The sequence below is a fragment of the Tachyglossus aculeatus genome (genome assembly GCF_015852505.1).
Source record: "Tachyglossus aculeatus isolate mTacAcu1 chromosome 12 unlocalized genomic scaffold, mTacAcu1.pri SUPER_6_unloc_1, whole genome shotgun sequence".
Lineage (NCBI taxonomy): Eukaryota > Metazoa > Chordata > Mammalia > Monotremata > Tachyglossidae > Tachyglossus > Tachyglossus aculeatus.
In genome coordinates, this window is record NW_024044828.1 from 2,963,397 (window position 1) to 2,985,859 (window position 22,463).

The 22,463-nt window shown below is 45.2% G+C and overlaps 1 protein-coding gene across 3 annotated transcripts in view; it reads right to left on the minus strand.

The window, feature by feature from the left end:
• The window catches only part of LHFPL3 (LHFPL tetraspan subfamily member 3), a 193,408-nt gene that overhangs the window by 56,351 nt on the left and 114,594 nt on the right, over positions 1-22,463 (minus strand). For all 3 annotated transcript variants that reach the window (XM_038741251.1, XM_038741252.1, XM_038741253.1), the window contains exon 2: positions 1,160-1,396. In XM_038741251.1, coding sequence (XP_038597179.1) covers positions 1,160-1,396 — 237 coding nt within the window. The remainder of the gene's footprint in view (positions 1-1,159; positions 1,397-22,463) is intronic.

Here is a 22,463-nt window from a genome sequence, read left to right on the forward strand (position 1 = left end):
GTTATTATTCCATAATAATAACATTCCCTAATATAATATAATATTCCACAATAATAATATTATTATTATTTAGACTGTGAGCCCACTGTTGGGTCGGGACTATCTCTATATGTTGCCAACTTGTACTTCCCAAGCGCTTACTACAGTGCTCTGCACACAGTAAGCGCTCAATAAATACGATTGATGATGATGATTCCAGTGCTTAGAACAGTGCTTTGCATATAGTAAGCGCTTAACAAATGCCATCTTTATTATTATTATTAGGTCGCTGTCCCACATGGGGCTCACAGTCTCAGTGTCCACATGACAGACACAACCCCCGCCCACAACAAGGGAACATCGCCTAGCGACTCCGGGAATTCTCCAGACCTCCGGGACCGTGATCAGGCCTCTGGCACGGTCACCAGTAGCTGGAGCCCGGCTAGCGTGGACAAGAGTCCCGAGGTGGGGGGCTACTGAGGAAAAATGCTCTGAATGAGTCTGAAGCAGACAACCTAAATGACGCAACGGAGCTGGGAACTCACCGGAGTTCACTGACCGAGGGGGTTAACCGAGAAGCAGCACGGCCTAGTGGGTAGAGCCCGGCCCTGGGGATCAGAAGGACCTGGGTTCTAATCTCAGCTTCGCCCGCTGGGTAACCTTGGGCAAGTCGCTTCGCTTCTCGGGGCCTCAATTGCCTCATCTGTACAAACTGTGAGCCCCATGTGGGACAGAGACTGCATCCGACCTGATTAGCTTGTATCTGCCCCAGAGCTTAGAACAGCGTCTGGCACATAATAAGCACTTAACAAATACCTTTTTTTTTAAAAAAAAAAAAGCAGGATAGGGGACAAAGGAAACCACCCAACAGCAAAAATGCTGCCTTTCAGGGCCATGAGGCCTAGTAAACTCTTTGTGGGCAGGGGATGTGTCTGTTTATTTTTATATTGCACTCTTCCAAGCGCTTAGTACAGCGGTCTGCACACAGTAGGTGCTCAATAAACACGATTGCCTGACTGACTGGAGCACTGTGGCCAGGCCAGTTAAAATGGAAGCGGGCAGTGTCCAACAGGGCAAACAGGTGACCCAGGGAAGCTGGAGACCGAGGACTCGCAGGCTCTACAGCTTCCAGCTCGAGACCTCTCGGGCCGCGGGGCGGGGGTCCCCCAAGCCTTCTCACCTTTGTTTTCCGCCTTGAGCTCCTCCGCCATCAGGCCGTCCTGCCGGTTCCCAAGCACGAACGCCAGGAAGGAGAGGATCAGGGCGTCCAGGATCCCGATGATGGCCAGGATGTAGGCCCAGCGGACCGAACAAGCCCCCAGCGTGTACTTGTCTGTCTTGTCGCCGCACATCCGTCTGACCTCGGCGGAATCCCAGCCGACCGGAAAAATCATGCAGCCGAGCACCAGGCAGGCAGCTTGGGAGAGGAAGAGAATAACGAGAGTAACCATTGTGGTATTTGTTAAGCGCTTACTAGGGGCCAGGCACTGTGCTAAACGCCGGGCTGGATAGAAGCAGATCGGGGTGGACGCAGTCCCTGCCCACGTGGGGCTCACAGTCTCACTCCTCATTTTACAGATGAGGTAACTGAGGCCCAGAGAAGTGAAGTGATTTGCCCAAGGTCACCCAGCAAACAAGTGGCAGAGCTGGGATTAGAACCCAAGTTCTTCTGATTTCTAGGCCCATAATCTATCCACAAGGCCACGCTATTTCTCGCTCCCCTTCTTTTGGAGGGTGGCGGGAGCCCGGATGTGAGATCTTTGGAATTCTCAATTTCCTGGGAGACCCTCCTCCTTCCCCCCACGTGGGCCAGCAGTGATCCAAGTGAACCCCAGGCCCTAGAAAGACGGGATTCACCGGGGACCTTGGAAATGTGCCCCTGATCCCAGGCCTGGGCCTTCCAGTGGGCGGGGGTCGGAGGGGAAGGCGGTTTCTTCAATCCCAAGAATTGCACAGCCACAGAAGGGGATGGTTGGAGTGATGCCCGAGAGTTTTTCCAGACATATTTTAATCCTTCCAAAGCCGATTAGGAGATTTTTCTCAGGATGAAAATTGCTTTCAGTTAAGAGAAAAGAAATTGATTTTTTTTTTTTTTTTTTTTTGCACTTAAGAGTGGAAATGATTTAAGAAAGAAAAAGGACATTGTGGTGCTAACTGAACAAAACAGATGCTCGGGAAATGTGAGCTTTGATGTCTCCTTTAGCCCCCGTGGGGCACCTTCAAGAAAAGGCCATTGCTGGATTATGATGACGTCAGCACCCTCGCTCTCCTCCCTTCCCCTCCCGCCGTCCCCCCTAACCCCAGCAGTGAGGGTGGGGATTTGGTTTGTAGACACGATAAAAGGGGGATTAGTTTCTGTTGCCGTTAATGCTAATAATACCGATTCTAATAATACTAATAACTGTGGTATTTGTTAAGCTTTACTATGGGCCAAACATTGTACTAACTGCTGGGATCGATACAAGATGATGAGAGCAGGTATTTCGTCACCATTTTACTACCATTCAAGCCAACAATCATCAATCAATCAATCAATCAATCAATTGTATTTATTGAACGCTTACTGTGTGCAGAGCACTGTACCAAGCGCTTGGGAATTACAAGCTGGCAACATATAGAGACAGTCCCTACCCAACAGTGGGCTCACAGTCTAGAAGGGGGAGACAGAGAACAAAACCAAACATACTAACAAAATAAAATAAATAGGATAGATAGGTACAAGTAAAATAAATAAATAAATAGAGTAATAAATATGTACAAACATATATACATATATACAGGTGCTGTGGGGAAGGGAAGGAGGTAAGATGAGGGGGATGGAGAGGGGGACGAGAGGGAGAGGAAGGAAGGGGCTCAGTTCAATGGTATTTATTGAGTTCTTACTGTGTGCAGAGTACTGTACTAAGCACTTGGGAGAGTGTACTACAACAGAGTTGGTAGACATGCCATACCCACAACGACTTTACAATCTAGTGCTGTTATTATAGCTCAGTGTCAATTCAGCCCAAAAGGATAGAGTATGTCTGACTCTCTGTGCACTTTGTCCCCATGGTATTGCACATGGAGAGTCCCTTGTGAGTTGTTTTGATTGGACAGGTACTTATCAGCCTCCGTATCGGGCAAAAACTCCAAACATTGGCTTCGAAGCTGTCCATCACCTTGGCCCTTCTTACCTCACCTTCCTTCTCTCCTTCTCCATCCCAGCCTGCACACTCCGCTCCACTGGCACTAACCTTCTCCCTGTGCCTCGTTCTCACCCGTCCCGCCGTCGACCCCCGGCCCACGTCCTACCTCCGGCCTGAAGTGTCCTCCCTCCTCAAATCCTCCAAACTAACACATTTCCCCCCGTCAAAGCCCTACTAAAGCTCACCTCCTCCGGAAGGCCTTCCCAGACTAAACCCCTGTTTTCCTCTGCTCCCCCTCCCCTCCCCATCACCCAGATTCACTCCCTCTGCTCTACTCCCCTCCCTGCCCCACAGCACTTGCATATTTATGTACATATTTATAATTATAATTCTATTTTTATTAATGATATTTATACATCTATAATTATATTATATATAATATATAGATATATATATAGATATATATAGATATATATAGATATATAGATATTATATATCTATAATTGATTAATAGGATTGATTAATCCTCATTTTACAGGCGTGGGGAAGTTAAATGACTTGCCCTGGGTCTCACAGCAGACAAGCAGTAGAGCGGGGAATAGAACCCAGCTCCTTTCACATCCAGGCCCGGGCTCTTTCCACTAGGTCACATCATGTCTCATGTACATATTTATAATTATAATTCTATTTTTATTAATGATATTTATATATCTATAATTCTGTTTATTTATAATGATGCTACTGATGCCTGTTTACTTGTTTTGATGTCTGTCTCCCCCCTTCTAGACTGTGAGCCCGTTGTGGGCAGGGATTGTCTCTGTTGCTGAATTGTACTTCCCAAGCGCTTAGTACAGTGCTTTGCACACAGTGAGCGCTAAATAAATATGATTGAATGAATGAATGAATGAATGCATCATGCCCAAGATCACAAAGCAGACATGTAACAAAGTCGGGATTATTCATTCATTCAATAGTATTTACTGGACACTTACTGTGTGCAGAGCACTGTAGTAAGCACTTGGGAAGTACAAATTGGCAATACAATTTGTATTTGTATAGCAATACAATATAATATATAATATATTATGTGTATATTGTATATATGTATATATAATATATTATATTATATACTACATAATATATTATGTATATATGCATATTATATTATATATTATATTTTGTATGTTATAATACAATATATTATATATACACATATACAATATACACATAATATATTATATATTATATTGTATTGCTATACGTTGCCAATTTGTATGTATATATGCATATTATTATATTATATATTATATTATGTATATATTATTATATAATATAATATATTATATATCCGCCAACTGTTAGCTGTGTGACTTAAGGCAAGTCACTTCACTTCTCTGGGCCTCAGTTACCTCATCTGTAAAATGGGGATTAAAACTGTGAAACCCCCGTGGGACAACCTGATCACCTTCTAACCTCCCCAGTGCTTAGAACAGTGCTTTGCACATAGTAAGCGCTTAACAAATACCATCATTATTATAATATATAATAAAATTAATTAATTATAATTAATATAATATAGTATATTATTATATATACATATATAATATTATATATAGCATATATAATATATTATATATAATATAATGTAATACAGTGTAATATAATCCAATGCAACAATACAAATAATCAGGATTAGAACTCAGGTCTTCCGACTCCCACGCCTATGCTCTTTCTCACACATTTGCAATACGTCATTGCTTTGACCCTTTGAAATCTGAATTCGTTCGGACTTTCCTTACCACTCTATCCACCTCAGTTTTATCCTTGAAACTTCCCCATCCTCTTCCCCACCTAAGTGCTTAGAAATATTATTATTATTAGTAGTAGTATTAGTTTTATCCAGCCTCGCTCTGGCAAGCCTTGAGGACATCCCAGGGGTTTGGAAGAGCTCTGCCACTGGTAATAAATGACATAACCGCAGCAGAGCAATAGACCCTCGATGATGTATCACTGCTTCCCGGCAATAAATTTGACGATGATGCTTCTTGGGGAGGCAGGCTCTGATTTAAAAAATGACACCGCTTTCTCGCCAAAGTAGACACATCATTCTTTGAGCCGCAAAGGGCCGGGTGGAGTCGAATGCCAGAGTTCAGTTTACTTATCAGTATATGTATATACATATCATATACATATCAGAGAGGTGAGGATGATTTTGTGGCAGAGGGAGCGGAGAGGAGGATGTGTTTCTTTCTGTGAAACTTTCAAATCCATGACGACCCCTCTGAGATTCACCCTTCCCCCAGACCCCAGGACTCTCTTTCTAGTCCCTAAATCCCCCGTGGGCAGGGATTGTCAATACCTATTGTTTTGTAGTGTAATAATAATAATTATTATTATTATTATTAATTATAATTAGACTGTGAGCCCACTCTTTTGGACTGTGAGCCCACTCTTTTAGACTGTGAGCCCACTGTTGGGTAGGGACTGTCTCTAGATGTTGCCAACTTGTACTTCCCAAGCGCTTAGTGCAGTGCTCTGCACACAGTAAGCCCTCAATGAATACAATTAATCGATTGATTGATGGATTGTGGGGAAGGGAAGGAGGTAAGGCGGGGGGGATGGAGAGGGGGAAAGATCAAAACACTCATAGCTCCGGAGGACACTCAGGCTAAGACTTTCCAGTTGAATTCTCACTAGAGAGTTTCAGAAAAATCTACTATAACTGCTTATGAGCAACAGGACCAGGCCCCCCCAAAAGCACATTTTATTTTCCTTTGACAAATAAATGACTCAACTTTAAATCATTCAAGTTTACCTGTAGCCACCCATCTTTAAAGATTGGGGCATATATTTGAAGGGAAAACGTTCAAAAATAATGAAATTAGCGTGCAGGCATTTTGATGTAATTATCAAGCTGGCACGCTACATATTTCAATTAGGCTTTTCATTATGATACAATTAGCTCAGCATTACACATTCCATTAAGGGTGACATAAGCTTTTCCTCTTTCTTTAACAGCCAAACAGGGTCACTATCTGCACCTTCCTTTCCTTGTGATTCAGGGTGCCGATTCCACCCTCAGAGAACTAAGAGACCTCAGAAGTAAAGATAACCATGATATAACATCCTTCTGTTCAAACAGGGTGTCTCTGTTGGTGTGATATGATCTGTTCGCGCTGAAGGGACTTAGGTGAAATGGAAATGTGAAATGAGAAGCAGCGTGGCCTGGTGGAAAGAATACAGGCTTAGGAGTCAGGGAATCAGGGTCCACTTTCTGGCTCTCCACTTCACTCATTTAATTATTCAATCGTATTTATTGAGAGCTTACTGTGTGCAGAGCACTGTACTAAGCACTTGGGAGAGTAAAGTACAACAATAAACAGACACATTCCCCGTCCACAACAAGCTTACAGACTAGAGGGGGAGACAGACATTAATATAAATAAATAAATTGTGGATATGTATGTATGTGCTGTGGGGCTGCGGGAGGGTGGGGGTGAATAAAGGGAACAAGTCAGGGTGACAGAGAAGGGAGTGGGGAAAAGAGAAAAGGAGGGTTTAGCAGGGAAGACCTCTTGGAGGAGATGGGCCTTCTCCTATACCCACAGCACCTGTATATATGTATATGTGTTTGTACATATTTTTTACTCTATTTATTTATTTATTTATTTTACTTGTACATATCTATTCTATTTTATTTTGTTAGTATGTTTGGTTTTGTTCTCTGTCTCCCCCTTTTAGACTGTGAGCCCACTGTTGGGTAGGGACTGTCTCTATATGTTGCCAATTTGTACTTCCCAAGCGCTTAGTACAGTGCTCTGCACATAGTAAGCGCTCAATAAATACGATTGATGATGATGATGATACCTATTGTTTTGTAGTGAATAATTATGGTATTTGTTAAGTTCTTACTATGCACCAGGCACTTTTTTTATGGTATTTGTTAAGCGCTTACTACGAGGCTGGCACTGTTCTAAGCACAAGGGTACGTGCAAAGTTATGAGATTTAGACACAGCCCCTGTCATTCATTCATTCAGTGGTATTTATTGAGCTGGTATTTATCTGAAGCCAGGGAGAGTAACTGCCTGGAGGATTTGAGGAGGGAAAGGGGGTTCCAGCCCCGAAGCAGAATGTAGCAAGACAGACGACACTGAGTACAGTGAGAAGGTTGGCATTTAGAGGAGTGAAGTGTGTGGGCTGGGTTGGAGGAGGAGGGTAGCAAGGTGAGGTAGGAGCGGGCAAGGTAATTGAGTATTATGTATATATATGTATATATGGTTGTACATATTTATTACTCTATTTATTTATTTATTTTACTTGTACATTTCTATCCTATTTATTTTATTTTGTTGGTATGTTGGGTTCTGTTCTCTGTCTCCCCCTTTTAGACTGTGAGCCCACTGTTGGGTAGGGGCTGTCTCTATGTGTTGCCAATTTGTACTTCCCAAGCGCTTAGTACAGTGCTCTGCACATAGTAAGCGCTCAATAAATACGATTGATTGATTGATTGATTGATTGATTGATTAATCCTCATTTTACAGGCGTGGGGAAGTTAAATGACTTGCCCTGGGTCTCACAGCAGACAAGCAGTAGAGCGGGGAATAGAACCCAGCTCCTTTCACATCCAGGCCCGGGCTCTTTCCACTAGGCCACATCATGTCTCAGTTTTTGGGCTTCCTATTCAACCCAAAGTCTCCGCTGAACGCCTCACTGATTCTTCAATACCGCACACCAAACCGGGCTTGTCTGCTTCTGCTGTTCTCTCTCCCTTCATAACTAGTGAAGATACTAGTGCTTGATACTACTAGCCATAGTGCTTGAGGGTATCTTCCACAATGCTTTGAAATGCTTCTTCTATCCATCAGTGGTATTTATTGAGTGCCTACTGTCTGCACAGCACCCTACTAAGTGCCTGGGAGACAGCAACAGAGTTAGTGGCTATGATCCCTGCCCACCAGGAGCCGACCATCGAAATGGGGGGGAGACCTATGTCAAATAATTTACAAACAGGAGAAAAAGGGGCTCTCTCCCGTCTTTAGCTGGTGACTGGAATTCCTTCGGGATCTTTCTCGTCGCTTGTGTCGCTCAGCTTGAGGGAGATGTGACAGACCTTTCTCCCAACTTGTACTTCCCGAGCGCTTAGTACAGTGCTCTGCACACAGTAAGCGTTCAGTGAATACGATTGAATGAATGAATGAATGAATGACTGTGTCCCATGGTGGCACTGTGGGTGATTTGTGCCCTGCTAGCCCATGTGGAGTTTGGTTGGCAAGTGATAGAGGTAATCAATCAATCAATCAATCAATCGTATTTAAATTGTAAGCCCCATGTGGGACAGGGACTGTGTCCAACCCAATTACCTTATATCTACCTTAATGCGATTGATTGATCTACCCCAGCACGTAGTACAGTGCCTTCCACAGAGTAAGCGCTTAACAAGTACCATAATAATTCATTCATTCATTCAACCGTAAGTATTGAGCGCTTACTGTGTGCAGAGCACTGTACTAAGTGCTTGGGAAGTCCAAGTTGGCAACATATAATAATAATTGTGCTATTCATTAAGTGCTTCCTTTGTGCCAAGCCCCATACTAAGCGCTGGGGTAGACACAGGACAAGTGAATCAGCATGGGCTTGGGAGTCGGGGGACCTGGGTTCTAATCCTGGCTCTGCCACATGCCACCTGTGTGACCTTGGGCAAGTCACTTAGCTTCTCTGTGCCTCTATTTCCTCAGCCGTAAAATGGGGATTCAACGCTTGTTCTCTCTCATCATCATCATCAATCATATTTATTGAGCGCTTACTATGTGCAGAGCACTGTACTAAGCGCTTGGGAAGTACAAATTGGCAACATATAGAGACAGTCCCTACCCAACAGTGGGCTCACAGTCTAAAAGGGCCGTGAACACCATATGGGATAGGGACCCTGTCAAACCTGATTAACTTGTATCTAACCCGGCATTCAGAAGAGTTTTACACACAGTAAGCGCTTAATACAAGGAAATCGGGACGGACACAGTCCCGGTTGCACGTGGGGCTCAACAGTCTCAATCTCTGTTTTACAGAGGAGGTAACTGAGGCACAGAGAAGTGAAGTGACTTGCCTAAGGTCACCCAGCAGCCAAGTGGCGGAGCCAGAATTAGAACCCGTGACCTTAGGGCTTCCAGGCCCCTGCTCTATCCGCTTCGCCATGCTAAGCAAATTGAGTTGCACAGTGTCCTCCCTTCTTCCTGCCCTGGGCCCTCCCATCTCTGGGTCTCTAGACTGTAAGCTCACTGTGGGCAGGGAATGTTTCTGTCTCCCAAGTGCTTACTACAGTAAGCGCTCAGTAAATATGATTGGGACTCCCTCTGGGCTGCATCCAGGGTCACGACCTCAATTCAGTCGTACTTATTAAACAGTTACTGTGTGCGCAGCACCGTACTAAGCACTTGGGAAAGTACAGTACGGCAATAAATAGTGACAATCCCCGCCCACAACGAGCTCACAATCTAGAGGTGGGGAGACAGGCATCAAAACAAACACACATCATCATCATCATCATCATCAATCGTATTTATTGAGCGCTTACTGTGTGCAGAGCACTGGACTAAGCGCTTGGGAAGTACAAGTTGGCAACATCAAAACAAATAAATAAAATTACAGATCTAGACGTAAGTGCCGCGGGGCAGGATGAGGGGGGAAGAGCAAAAGGAGAAAGGAGTGGGAGATGAGGAAAAGTGGGGCTCAGTCTGGGAAGGCCTCTTGGAGGAGATGGGCCTTCAATAAGGCTTTGAAGAGGGGGAGAGTACTTGTATATATGTTTGTACATATTTATTACTCTATTTTACTTGTACCTATGTATTCTATTTATTTTATTTTGTTAGTATGTTTGGTTTTGCTCTCTGTCTCCCCCTTCTAGACTGTGAGCCCACTGTTGGGTAGGGACTGTCTCTATATGTTGCCAGCTTGTAGTTCCCAAGCGCTTAGTCCAGTGCTCTGCACACAGTAAGCGCTCAATAAATATGATTGATTGATTGATTGATTGTCTGGCAGATTCTAGACTGCGAGCCCACTGTTGGGTAGGGAGCGTCTCTATATGTTGCCAACTTGGACTTCCCAAGGGCTTAGTACGGTGCTCTGCACACAGTAAGCGCTCAATAAATACGATTAATTGATTGATTGATTGATTGATTGATTTGAGGAGGGAGGACTTGCCAGGCCAGAGGCAGGATGTGGGCTAGGGGTCGGCGGTGGGAGTGTGCGGGCTGGGTTGAGCCATTTCCTTTTGGCTCTCACTTTGTAGCCAGGCTCTTCCCTTCCCCAGAGTTGGGATTGTCTGATCTTGAATGCTGAAGAAAGAATATTTCCCCCTCCACGGCCAAGGGAAAGGAACTGTGTGGCCTAGAGTACGGGCCTGAGAGTTAGAAAGACCACCTCCTCCAGGAGGCCTTCCCAGACCGAGCCCCTTCCTTCCTCTCCCCCTCGTCCCCCTCTCCATCCCCCTCATCTTACCTCCTTCCCTTCTCCACAGCACCTGTATATATGTATATATGTTTGTACATATTTATTACTCTATTTATTTATTTTATTTGTACATATCTATTCTATTTATTTAATTTTTTTAGTATGTTTGGTTTTGTTCTCTGTCTCCCCCTTCTAGACTGTGAGCCCACTGTTGGGTAGGGACTGTCTCTATATGTTGCAAACTTGTACTTCCCAAGCGCTTAGTACAGTGCTCTGCACACAGTCAGCGCTCAATAAATACGATTGATTGATTGATTGATCATACTTCCCAAGCGCTTAGTACAGTGCTCTGCACGCAGTAAGCGCTCAATAAATACGATTGATTGATTATCCCTGCTCTGCCGCATGCCGCGGGACCTTGAGCGAGTCACTTAACTTCTCGGAACCTCAGTTCCCTCATCTGTAAAATGGTGATGATGACTGTGAGCCCCACGTGGGACAACCTGATCACCTTGTATCCCCCCCCGCCAGTGCTTAGAACAGCGCTCAGCGCTTAGAACAGTGCTTTGCACATAGTAAGCCCTTGATAAATGCCATCATCATTATTATGTCAGCCATGTGACCTTGGGCAAGCCACTTCACTTCTCTGTGTCTGGTACCTCATCTGTAAAATGAGGATTAAGACTGTGAGCCCCATGTGGGACAGGGATGGTGTCCAGCCCAATTAATTTGTATCTCCTCTAGAACTTAGAACAGTGCTTGGCACTTAGGAATAATTTAACAAGTAGCATAATAATAATTATAATAATTATTACTAGTGTAATACTTAATTATTAATATTAATAATCATTAATTATTACTATTATTATTATTGGGAGAGAGTATACAGGTGGGAATTAGACATGGTCCGCATCCCCCAGGAGGCTCCCAATCGAAGAGAATAATGAGAAGGGACTGGAGACACATCGGGAATGACGGAATGTTAAAATCCTATCCAGACAAATGCACAAAATAAGAACCAAGTGAGTAGGGTTCTGTGGCTAGAGGGGCAGAAATCCAGGTTCCCGCATCCTGCATCCAGGATGCAGTCAGTAGAGATATGCCAGCCCAACGGAAAACCGTACGGAACGATAACCCTCGGGAATTTCACTTTGGGAGGGGGTGGAGGCCAGGGAGGTGGGAACCACCATCCCATTTCCCAGGCCGGAAGGATTCTGATAGCACTGGCATCTGGGAGAAAAGCAGAACACCCAGCACCTGGGATTATCGGACTGGAACAAAAAGGAAAGCTAATCTTCCTCCCTGAATCCCACACGCATTGAAGACGCAGCACTGCCCCTTGCTTTGGAAAATCCTTCGCCTGGGACCGGAGATAAAGCCATGGAAATTTCACGACGAATCGGGCCGCCTGGTTCGTTCCCCGCCCTCAAAAAAGTTTCCGGCATAAGCAGAATGGGTAGCTGAGCCCTGGCCCACGGTGACTTCTCTGGACTTCAGTCCGGGGCTAAATCTTTTTAGAAACAGCATGGCGTAATGGATTCAACAAGGGGCTGGGAGTCAGAAGGTCATGGGTTCCAATTCCTGCTCTGCCACTGGTCTGCTGTGTGACCTTGGGCAAATCAGTTCACTTCTCTGGGTCTCGTCTGTAAAATGGGTATTGAGATGATGAGCCCCACGTGGGTGAGCCCACTGTTGGGTAGGGACTGTCTCTATATGTTGCCAATTTGTACTTCCCAAGCGCTTAGCACAGTGCTCTGCACATAGTAAGTGCTCAATAAATACGATTGATGATGATGACAGGGACTGTGTCCAACCCGATTTGCTTATATGCACCCCAGCGCTGAATACAGTGCCTGGCACATAGCGCTTAACAAATACCATAATAATTGATAAATATCCACCCCAGCGCTTAGTACAGTGCCTGGCACACAGCGCTGAACAAATACCATAATAATTGATAATAATCTCTTTGGTGTCACCTGCCTGCCCCCAGACGGGTCAGCCCCATGGGTGGGAGTCACCATTACTGGGAAATAATAATAATAATTGCGGTATTTGCTAAGCACTTACTGTGTGCCAGGCACTATAGTAGCCATTGGGACTGATGCAAAGCAAATTGGGTTGGACACAATCCCTGCCCTACGTGAAGCTCGCTGTCTCAATCCAGTGCTTTGCACATAGTAAGTGCTTAACAAATGCCATCATTATTATTATTATCCCCATTTTACAGATGAGGGACCTGAGGACCACAGAAGTGAAGAGACTTGCCCCAGGTCACACAACAGACAAGTAGCCGGGATTAGAACTCATGACCTTCTAACTCCCAGGCCTGGGCTCTAGCCACTATGCCATGCTGCTTCTCAGTGGGCAGAGCACTGTACTGAGTGCCTGTTGGGCGCACTGTACTTACCGATCGTTTCCCATGATCGGAGCACTACACCCGCTATGTGCAGAGCAGTGTACTGGCCGACTACTGCGGGTAGAACAGTGTACTGAGTGCCTTTTGTGTGCGGAATCAATCAGTCAATCAATTGAGCATATTTAGTGAGCGCTTACTTTGTACGGAGCACTGTATTAAGTGCTTGGAAGACCATCTGGGAAGAGCAGAGCTCTATACTGAGTGCCTGTCGTGTGCAGAGCAGTGTACCGACCTCATGACTTAGTGGATAGAGAATCAGAAGGTCATGGGTTCAAATCCTGACTCTGCCACTTGACTGTTGTATGGCCTCGGGCAAGTCACCTCACTTCTCTGGGCCTCAGTCACTTCATCTGATAAATGGGGATCCTTCTAGACTGTGAGCCCACTGTTGGGTAGGGACTGTCTCTATATGTTGCCAATTTGTACTTCCCAAGCGCTTAGTACAGTGCCCTGCACATAGTAAGCGCTCAATAAATACCATTGATGATGATGATGATCGAGACTGTGAGCCCTGCACGGGAAAGGGACTATGTCCAACGTGATTCACTTGTATCCGCCCCAGCGCTTAGTATAGCGCCTGGCATATAGTAAGCACTTAACAGGTACCGCAATTATTATCCCTCTAGACTGTGAGATCATCGTGGGCTGGGAATGCGTCTGTTTGTTGTTGTATCCTCCCAAGTGCTTAGTACAGTGCTTTGCGCACAGTAAGCGCTCAATAAATATGACTCTACTGAGGCAGAGCAGTGTACTGAGTGCCTGAAGTGTGCCCAGCCCCCAACTCGGGTTTCCTGAGACAAATCAAGGCAATCACCACCCTCCAAGCTTACCCACTTCACCCCAAACCTGCCCGATGGACAAACCAGGGGCCACCAGAAACGGCAAATTGATTTCAAACTACTCCAGTTTAATCAAATCCAGACTTTCACCCACTCTTAAATATTTATGGGAAGGCTTTTGTGTCTGTTCAAATTCAAATCTGTTTCTATTTTCCGGATACGTGAGTCACAATATTTAGCCTGAAATCCAACTTGGCGCGTTCACAATAAAAGACCCGTCAAGGGAACTATTCTTAAAGGGCTGGCGTGGAGGGAAATTATATCCCGAATTGTCAAACACACCCGTCTCCGCCAGCCGGAGTCCACGGCGGTTGGGAACCCCCTTCGGGCTTCTGTTTCCAATAAACTCCAGCCCAGACTTGGTTCCCTCACGCGGTTTCTTTAAGAGGTCTATCTGGGATCTGGATCACTGGATAAACCAATCAATCAATCAATCAATCAATCGTATTTATTGAGCGCTTACTGTGTGCAGAGCACTGGACTAAGCACTTGGGAAGTCCAAGTTGGCAACGCATAGAGACAGTCCCTACCCAACAGTGGGCTCACGGTCTAAACCAGCTCGATAATAACAATAATAACAGTAATAAAAATAATAATTGTGGTATTTGTTAAGCGCTTACTAGGTGCCAGGCACCGTACTAAGCGCCAGGGTGGAGACAAGCAAATCGGGTTGGACACAGTCCCTGTCCCATTTGGGGCTCACAGTCATAATCCCTATTTTGGGTAGGGACTGTCTCTATATGTTGCCAATTTGTACTTCCCAAGCGCTTAGTACGGTGCCCTGCACATAGTAAGCGCTCAGTAAATACAATTGATGATGATGATGATTTTACAGATGAGGGAACTGAGGCCCAGGGAAGTGAAGTGACTTGCCCAAGGCCATACAACAGAAAAGCGGTGGAGCCGGGATTAGGACCCGTGACCTTCTGACTCTTTGGTCTGTGCTCTATTTCTATCCGGTATTTTGATTTTAATTGCTAATATCCCTCCACCTCAATCAATCATTGACTGATTGATCAATCAATCCATCAATCTTTTAGACTGTGAGCCCACTGTTGCGTAGGGATGTTGCCAACTTGGACTTCCCAAGCGCTTAGTACAGGGCTCTGCACACAGTAAGCGCTCAATAAATACAATTGATTGATTGATTGATTGATTGATCGATATACGGGAGTATATTACTTGTACATATCTATTCTATTTATTTTATTTTGGTAGTATGTTTGGTTTTGTTCTCTGTCTCCCCCTTCTAGACTGTGAGCCCGCTGTTGGGTAGGGACTGTCTCTATATGTCGCCAACTTGGACTTCCCAAGCACTTCGTACGGTGCTCGGCACACAGTGAGTGCTCAATAAATACGATTGATGATGATGAGTATCATGAGGGGCTGTGAGTACTTAAGTGCCTCTGACAGAAAACGCTCCAGCTTGGTCCTGGAGAAAAATGGCCACATTAATGGAGCTCACAGGGACCTAGTAAGGCAGGACAGAGTTGAGAATGGACACCTCTGGCAATTTTCCCTGGAAATCCTGGAAACACTTGATTAAGAAGCAGGCCAGCTTTGAAACAACTCCCTGCGCAGAATTGGCTTCTGAAGCACACTGGATGTTTTAGACATTTGCTTGTCCTCTTTTCCTTCGGAGCTTTATTAAAATCACCGCTCCTCCAAGAGACCCTCCTCTTCATTCCCCCCTTTCACTCTTATTTCTGCATCACCAAAGCCCTTACACCTGTACCCTGAAACCTCTGGATATTCACCTCGCCCTCAGCCCCGCAACATTTACGTACCCAAGAAGCAGCACGGCCTAATGGATAGCGCACGGACCCGTGAGTCAGAGGCCCCGCGTTCTGCTGTGTGACCTTGGGCGAATCCCTCAACTTCTCTGTGCCTCAATCACCCCAAAAATGAGGATTAAGACTGTGAGCCCCAGGTAGGACAGGGACTGCGTCCCACCTGATTATGAACAGTGCATAGTAAGTGCTTAATAAATGCCATCATTATTATTATTATTATCTTCTATCTGTCCCAGCGCTTAGTACAGTGCCTGGCACATAGTGAGCACTAAACAAATACCATAAAAAAAATTAGCCATCTTGCAAGCTACCTGTTTGGGCAGAAAAGTGGTTAGGTTTAGGGAAGGAGGGGATGCATTTAAGGACCTTGAGAAATAGTTGTGGGCAGGGAATGTGGCTGTTATTATGGTATTGTACTCTCCCAAGAGTTCAGTACAGTGCTCTTCACACGGTAAGCGCTCAATAACTACGATTGACTGACTAGTTGGCTCAGGTAATAATTTCCGTCAAGCATGCCAGCTTCCAGAGTCTGGTTTACATTCTGCCTTCTTCTTTCTGACACCCTATTAATAATAATAATAATAATGATGGCATTTATTAAGCACTTACTATGTGCAAAGCACTGTTCTAAGCGCTGGGGGGGATCCAAGGTGATCAGGTTGTCCCACGTGGGACTCACAGTCTTCATCCCCATTTTACAGATGAGGGAACTGAGGCCCCGAGAAGTGAAGTGACTTGCCCAAAGTCACACAGCTGACAGTTGGCGGAGCCGGAATTTGAACCCATGACCTCTGACTCCAAAGCCCGTGCTCTTTTCCACTGAGCCACGCTGCTTCTATTACTTCTATGACTACTACTACTACTAATAATGGCATTTATTAAGCGCTTACTATGTGCAAAGCACTGTTCTAAGCACCGGGAAGGTTACAAGGTGATCAGGTTGTCCCACGGGGGGCTCACAGTCTTCATCCCCATTTTACAGATGAGGGAACTGAGGCCCCGAGAAGTGAAGTGACTTGCCCAAAGTCACGCAGCTGACAGTTGGCGGAGCCGGGATTTGAACCCGTGACCCCTGACTTCAAAGCCCGGGCTCTTTCCACTGAGCCATGCTGCTTCCCTGCTAATTGTGGCACATGTTAGGCACTTACCATGTGCCAAGCACTGTATTGATGACCTCCACTGACAGTTCCAGGAGCAAGTGACTTGCCCAGGGACACCCGGCAGAAAGTGGCAGAACTGGGATTTGAACCCACATCCCTGTGGTTTTCCCTGCTCTTTCCACTGCTTTCCACGCTTCACCGAGTCCTGAGGGTTGAAGTGAATTTCTGTTCTTTTAGACTGTGAGCCCAATGTTGGGTAGGGACTGTCTCTATATGTTGCCAATTTGTACTTCCCAAGCGCTTAGTACAGTGCTCTGCACATAGTAAGCGCTCAATAAATATGATTGATTGATTGATTGATTGATTGTTGGGTCTCCTTTGTGTGGGCCGTTTTTCGGTGTGGACATTACCCAGATCACTGAGGGCAGACTCATTTTCTAGCCCATTCTGACTGTGAAGCTGGAGACGTTGCTAATTAGAGTCAGCGAAGCAAATTAGATTCCGTGTTGTGACTAAAACCCCCAGTTAATCACAGCCAGCCTTGGGAGGAAATGCTAAAGCTCGCATATTTAAACAGGGTTTCAAAATACGTCCTCCTCTAGAAATGTGACAGGGAATTTTAAAGGGCTGTTATGGATTACAGCATTGGGTCTTGAATTTTCACCTGCCCTCAAGGAGCAGCGGGGGCAGCGGGCCTAGAAGAAATTACCGATAGAAAGATGTAATAGAGTATAAATTCGTCATTGATATCTTACTGTCTGTTTCCCCCTCTAGACTGAAAGCTCGTTGTGGGCAGGGAACGTGTCTGACAACACTGTTGTATTCTCTCAAGCGCGTAGGACAGTGCTCTGTACCTAGTAAGTGCCCAATAAATATAATTGATTGATTGATAGGCGTGTCGGGAGGGGTTGTGAGTACTTAAGTGTTCACTAAAGTGGTCCACACAGTCGAAAGGCAGGGAGGTCCTTTCCACTGTATTTTGTGGGTCAGTTCTGGTATTGTGGAAATAGATGAGGATGGAGATTATGGGCAAAAATGATTGAATTAAGAAGTTCTTAGCAGCTGCCCAACAGAGTCAAAGTTCTTTTTAATATGCCCCTAATACACACACTTTTTATTACTCTCCCCTTCTTCACTGTCTTTTAAAATCACATCCCCTTTCAGTCAGTCATCATCATCAATCGTATTTATTGAGCGCTTACTATGTGCAGAGCACTGTACTAAGCACTTGGGAAGTACAAATTGTCATATTTATTGAGTATTTATTGTGTGCAGAACAAGTACTGGGGGGAATACAGTTAAGAATAAAGGGAGACATTCCCTCCCCACAACAAGCTTACAGTCTAGAGTGGGAGAGAGACGTGAAAAGAAACAGATTCCTTCCCTGATTGTTTCTCATCTCCCCATTTTATGTTCCCAACTGTCATTTCAGCACTTCTGCTCCTCACTCACTCACTCACTCACTCACTCACTCACTCACTCAATCGTATTTATTGAGCGCTTACTGTGTGCAGAGCACCGTACTAAGCGCTTGGGAAGTCCAAGTCGGCAACATATAGAGACGGTCCCTACCCAACAGCGGGCTCACAGTCTAGAAGGGGGAGATGGAGAACAAAAGAAAACATATTAACAAAATAAAATAAATAGAATATGTACAAATAAATAAATGGAGTAGTAAATACGTACAAACATATATACATATATACAGGTGCTGTGGGGATGGGGAGGAGGGGGAGAGTTAGGAGGGGGCTCAGTCTGCTCCTGATCAATAGTATTTACTGAATGCTTACTGTATGCGGAGCACTGTACTAAGCACTTGCGAAAGCACAATATAGGAGTGGGTAGACATTAACATGAATTACAGAGAGGGGAAATAGTAAAGTATAAGAATATGGGTGTATACTCCTCTAAGCACTTAACTACTTGCAAGCATCCTTCAACCCCAGGATACATACGTTCGTATCTTTATACGCTATTGCATCCTCAGATCTGAAATTTATTTTAGAGTCTGACTCCTCCAACTAGATTGTTAGCTCCTCTAGACTTAACACTCATTAGTACTCTCCCAAGCACTTAGTACAGTGCTCTGCATACAGTAAGTGCCCAGTAAAAAAGCAGAGAAGTCACATGATCTAGTGGATAGAGTGGATAATAATATAATAATAATAATGATGGCATTTGTTAAGCGCTTACTATGTGCAGAGCACTGTTCTAAGCGCTGGGGGGGATACAAGGTGATCAGGTTGTCCCACCAGGGGCTCACAGTCTTAATCCCCATTTTACAGATGAGGGAACTGAGGCTCAGAGAAGTTAAGTGACTTGCCCAAGGTCACACAGCAGACATGTGGCGGAGCTGGGATTCGAACCCATGACCTCTGACTCCAAAGTCCGTGCTCTTTCCAATGAGCCATGCTGCTGCTTCTCTATAGTGGATAGTGGATTGATTGATTGATTGATTGATTGATTGATTGATAGAGCACGGGCCCGGGAATCAGAGGGTTCTGAGCAGAAGGACCTGCCACTTGTCTGCTGTGTGACCCTGGGCGGGTCCACTTCCCTTTAAGCAGCATGGCTCAGTGGAAAGAGCCCGGGCTTTGGAGTCAGAGGTCATGGGTTCGGATCCCGGCTCCGCCAACTGTCAGCTGTGTGACTTTGGGCAAGTCACTTCACTTCTCTGGGCCTCAGTGACCTCATCTGTAAAATGGGGATGAAGACTGTGAGCCCTCCCGTGGGACAACCTGATTACCCTGTATCTCCCCCAGCGCTTAGAACGGTGCTTTGCACATAGTAAGCGCTTAATAAATGTCATCATCATCATAATTATTCTCTGATCTGATTTAAGCTAGAGTTGCTTTGTGGAATGAACTCATTGTAGAGCTAGTTGGTTGGACTTGAACCTCTCCGCTCTGGTCTTCTACGAATGCCCTGATTCGTCTACACTGCTGTGTTCATATCGTGTGTGAAAGGCCCCGTAAAGCTGAAATCTAAGAGTCCATCCTCTATTCCAAGAAAGCATGGCGGCAAAACTGTCACCTAACGGTACTGAAGAGGCAGGAAAACATGATGCGGTCTGGTAAATTGGGTTAGTAATTGATAAGCTAGAGAAAATTGTCTTTCCCAAATGATTCAATAAAGACTGCTCTCTTCTGAAATGGTCTGCCAAAGTTGGCGGGGAAGTTATCTGCTGTGTTGTGATCTTCTAAGCACCAAGTACGGTGCTCTGTACATAGTAAGCACTCACTAAATCATCATCATCATCATCAATCGTATTTATTGAGCGCTTACTATGTGCAGAGCACTGTACTAAGCGCTTGGGAAGTACAAATTGGCAACAGAGAGAGACAGTCCCTACCCAACAGTGGGCTCACAGTCTAAAAGGGGGAGACAGAGAACAAAACCAAACACACTAACAAAATAAAATAAATAGAATAGATATATACAAGTAAAATAAATAAATAAATAGAGTAATAAATATCATCATCATCATCATCAATCGTATTTATTGAGCGCTTACTATGTGCAGAGCACTGTACTAAGCACTTGGGAAGTACAAATTGGCAACATAGAGAGACAGTCCCTACCCAACAGTGGGCTCACAGTCTAAAAGGGGGAGACAGAGAACAAAACCAAATATCCTGACAAAATAAAATAAATAGAATAGATATGTACAAGTAAAATAAATAAACAGAGTAATAAATATCATCATCATCATCAATCGTATTTATTGAGCACTTACTATGTGCAGAGCACTGTACTAAGCGCTTGGGAAGTACAAATTGGCAACATAGAGAGACAGTCCCTACCCAACAGTGGGCATTGTCCCCATCCCCCTGCCTTACCTCCTTCCCCTCCTCACAGCACCTGTATATATGTATATATGTTTGTACATATTTATTACTCTATTTTACTTGTACATATTCTATTTATTTTATTTGGTTTATATGTTTTGTTTTGTTGTCTGTTCTCCCCCTTCTAGACTGTGAGCCCGCTGTTGGGTAGGGACCGTCTTTATATGTTGCCAACTTGTACTTCCCAAGCGCTTAGTACAGTGCTCTGCACACAGTAAGCACTCAATAAATATGAATGAATGAATGAATAAGACCGAGAGTCCCATGTGGGACATGGACTGTGTCCAACCTGATGATCTTGTATTTACCCCAGCACTTAGTACAGCACCTGGCACATAGTAAGCGCTTAACAAATATAAAAAAAATTGATTGATTGATTCAATTGTTTTCTCCCAAGTGCCTACTACATTGTAGGTGCTCAATATATAGGATCGATTGAGGTCATTGCATTAGCGTAAGCTGCCAAGGGAGCCTTAATGCCAGGCATTACTTGCTGCAGGCACTTGGTCCTTGGTGCTAGAAACTAGGTGTAGGATCTCAAAAGTGCCCGAAGCCATCTCAGAGCTCACCTCACCATCTTCAGGCAATCGTATTTACTGAGCGCTTACTGTGTGCAGAGCAGTGTCCTGAGCGCTTGGGAGACTACGACAGACCAGACACATTCCCTGCCCGCAAAGAGCTTACAGTGTAGAGGGGGAGACAGACGTGAACATAAATACAAAAATTACAGACGTATGTATGTAAATGCTGTAGGGCTGGGAGGGGGATGAATAAAGGGAGCGAGTCAGGGTGACACAGAAGGGAGTGGGAGAAGAGGAAAGGAGGGCTTAGTCAGGGAAGGCCTCTTGGGGGAGGAGACTTTGAAGGGGAGGAGAGTAATTGTCTGTCGGATATGAGGAGGGAGGGCATTCCAGGCCAGAGGCAGGATGTGGGCGACAGGTTGGTGCTGAGATGGATGAGATCTCCCCCAACCCCACCCTTCCATTCTTGAGCGACAGCAGCACCCCTCGGTTCTGAAACCGACTCTCCCCAAACACCTGATGATCTTTTAGACTGTGAGCCCACTGTTGGGTAGGGACTGTCTCCATATGTTGCCAATTTGTACTTCCCAAGCGCTTAGTACAGTGCTCTGCACATAGTAAGCGCTCAATAACTACGATTGATGATGATGATGATAGAAAATTCCACCTCCCCGCCTCTCTCCGGCTGGTTGGCGACCCCACCCTGACGCACATCGAGGTTGAAACCACAACCCAATTTTCCTCCCGATCGGCTCGGCCCGAAGTCATCATTTGCAGTGATTACTTTGCGCCAAACACTCCTATTGACCCGGTGCTGGAGACACCATTGATTCCGTGTCCTTGGGGTTTAATAATGGGAGTCCTCTCCCACACCCTGCACCTGAAATCAATTGAAACGGATCGCTGTTTACAGATGACTCCGAACACAGGACTGCTGCCACGTAGAATTGCGGAATGCTCGAGCGCAAGATCACCCCGGAGTTTTTTCTCTCTCCCTGGGGCCCACGGGCATGTGGAATCTGTGGTATTCATTCAGTGTTTACTATGTGCTGGGCACCATTCTAAGCACTAGGATAGATACAAGCTAATTGGGTTGGACACGGTCCCTGTGCCACATTCACAGGCCGCAGGAAGACCGAGGTGTTCCCTCATCCCCATCCTGGGGTCTCCCCACCCTGCCCAGAAATCCCCATGGAAACTCAGCCTGGGGTCTAGAGGGGGCCATCTTGCTGAAGAGGTTATTAATATTAAGGATGGTACTTGTTATGTGTCAAGCGCTAAGGTTAGATTCAGGATATTCAAGTTGGGTACAGTCCCTGTCCCACATGGGGGTCTCCTTTTCCTAATTTGTAAAATGAAAGAAAATATCTGTCTCCCTTGTACTTACACCGT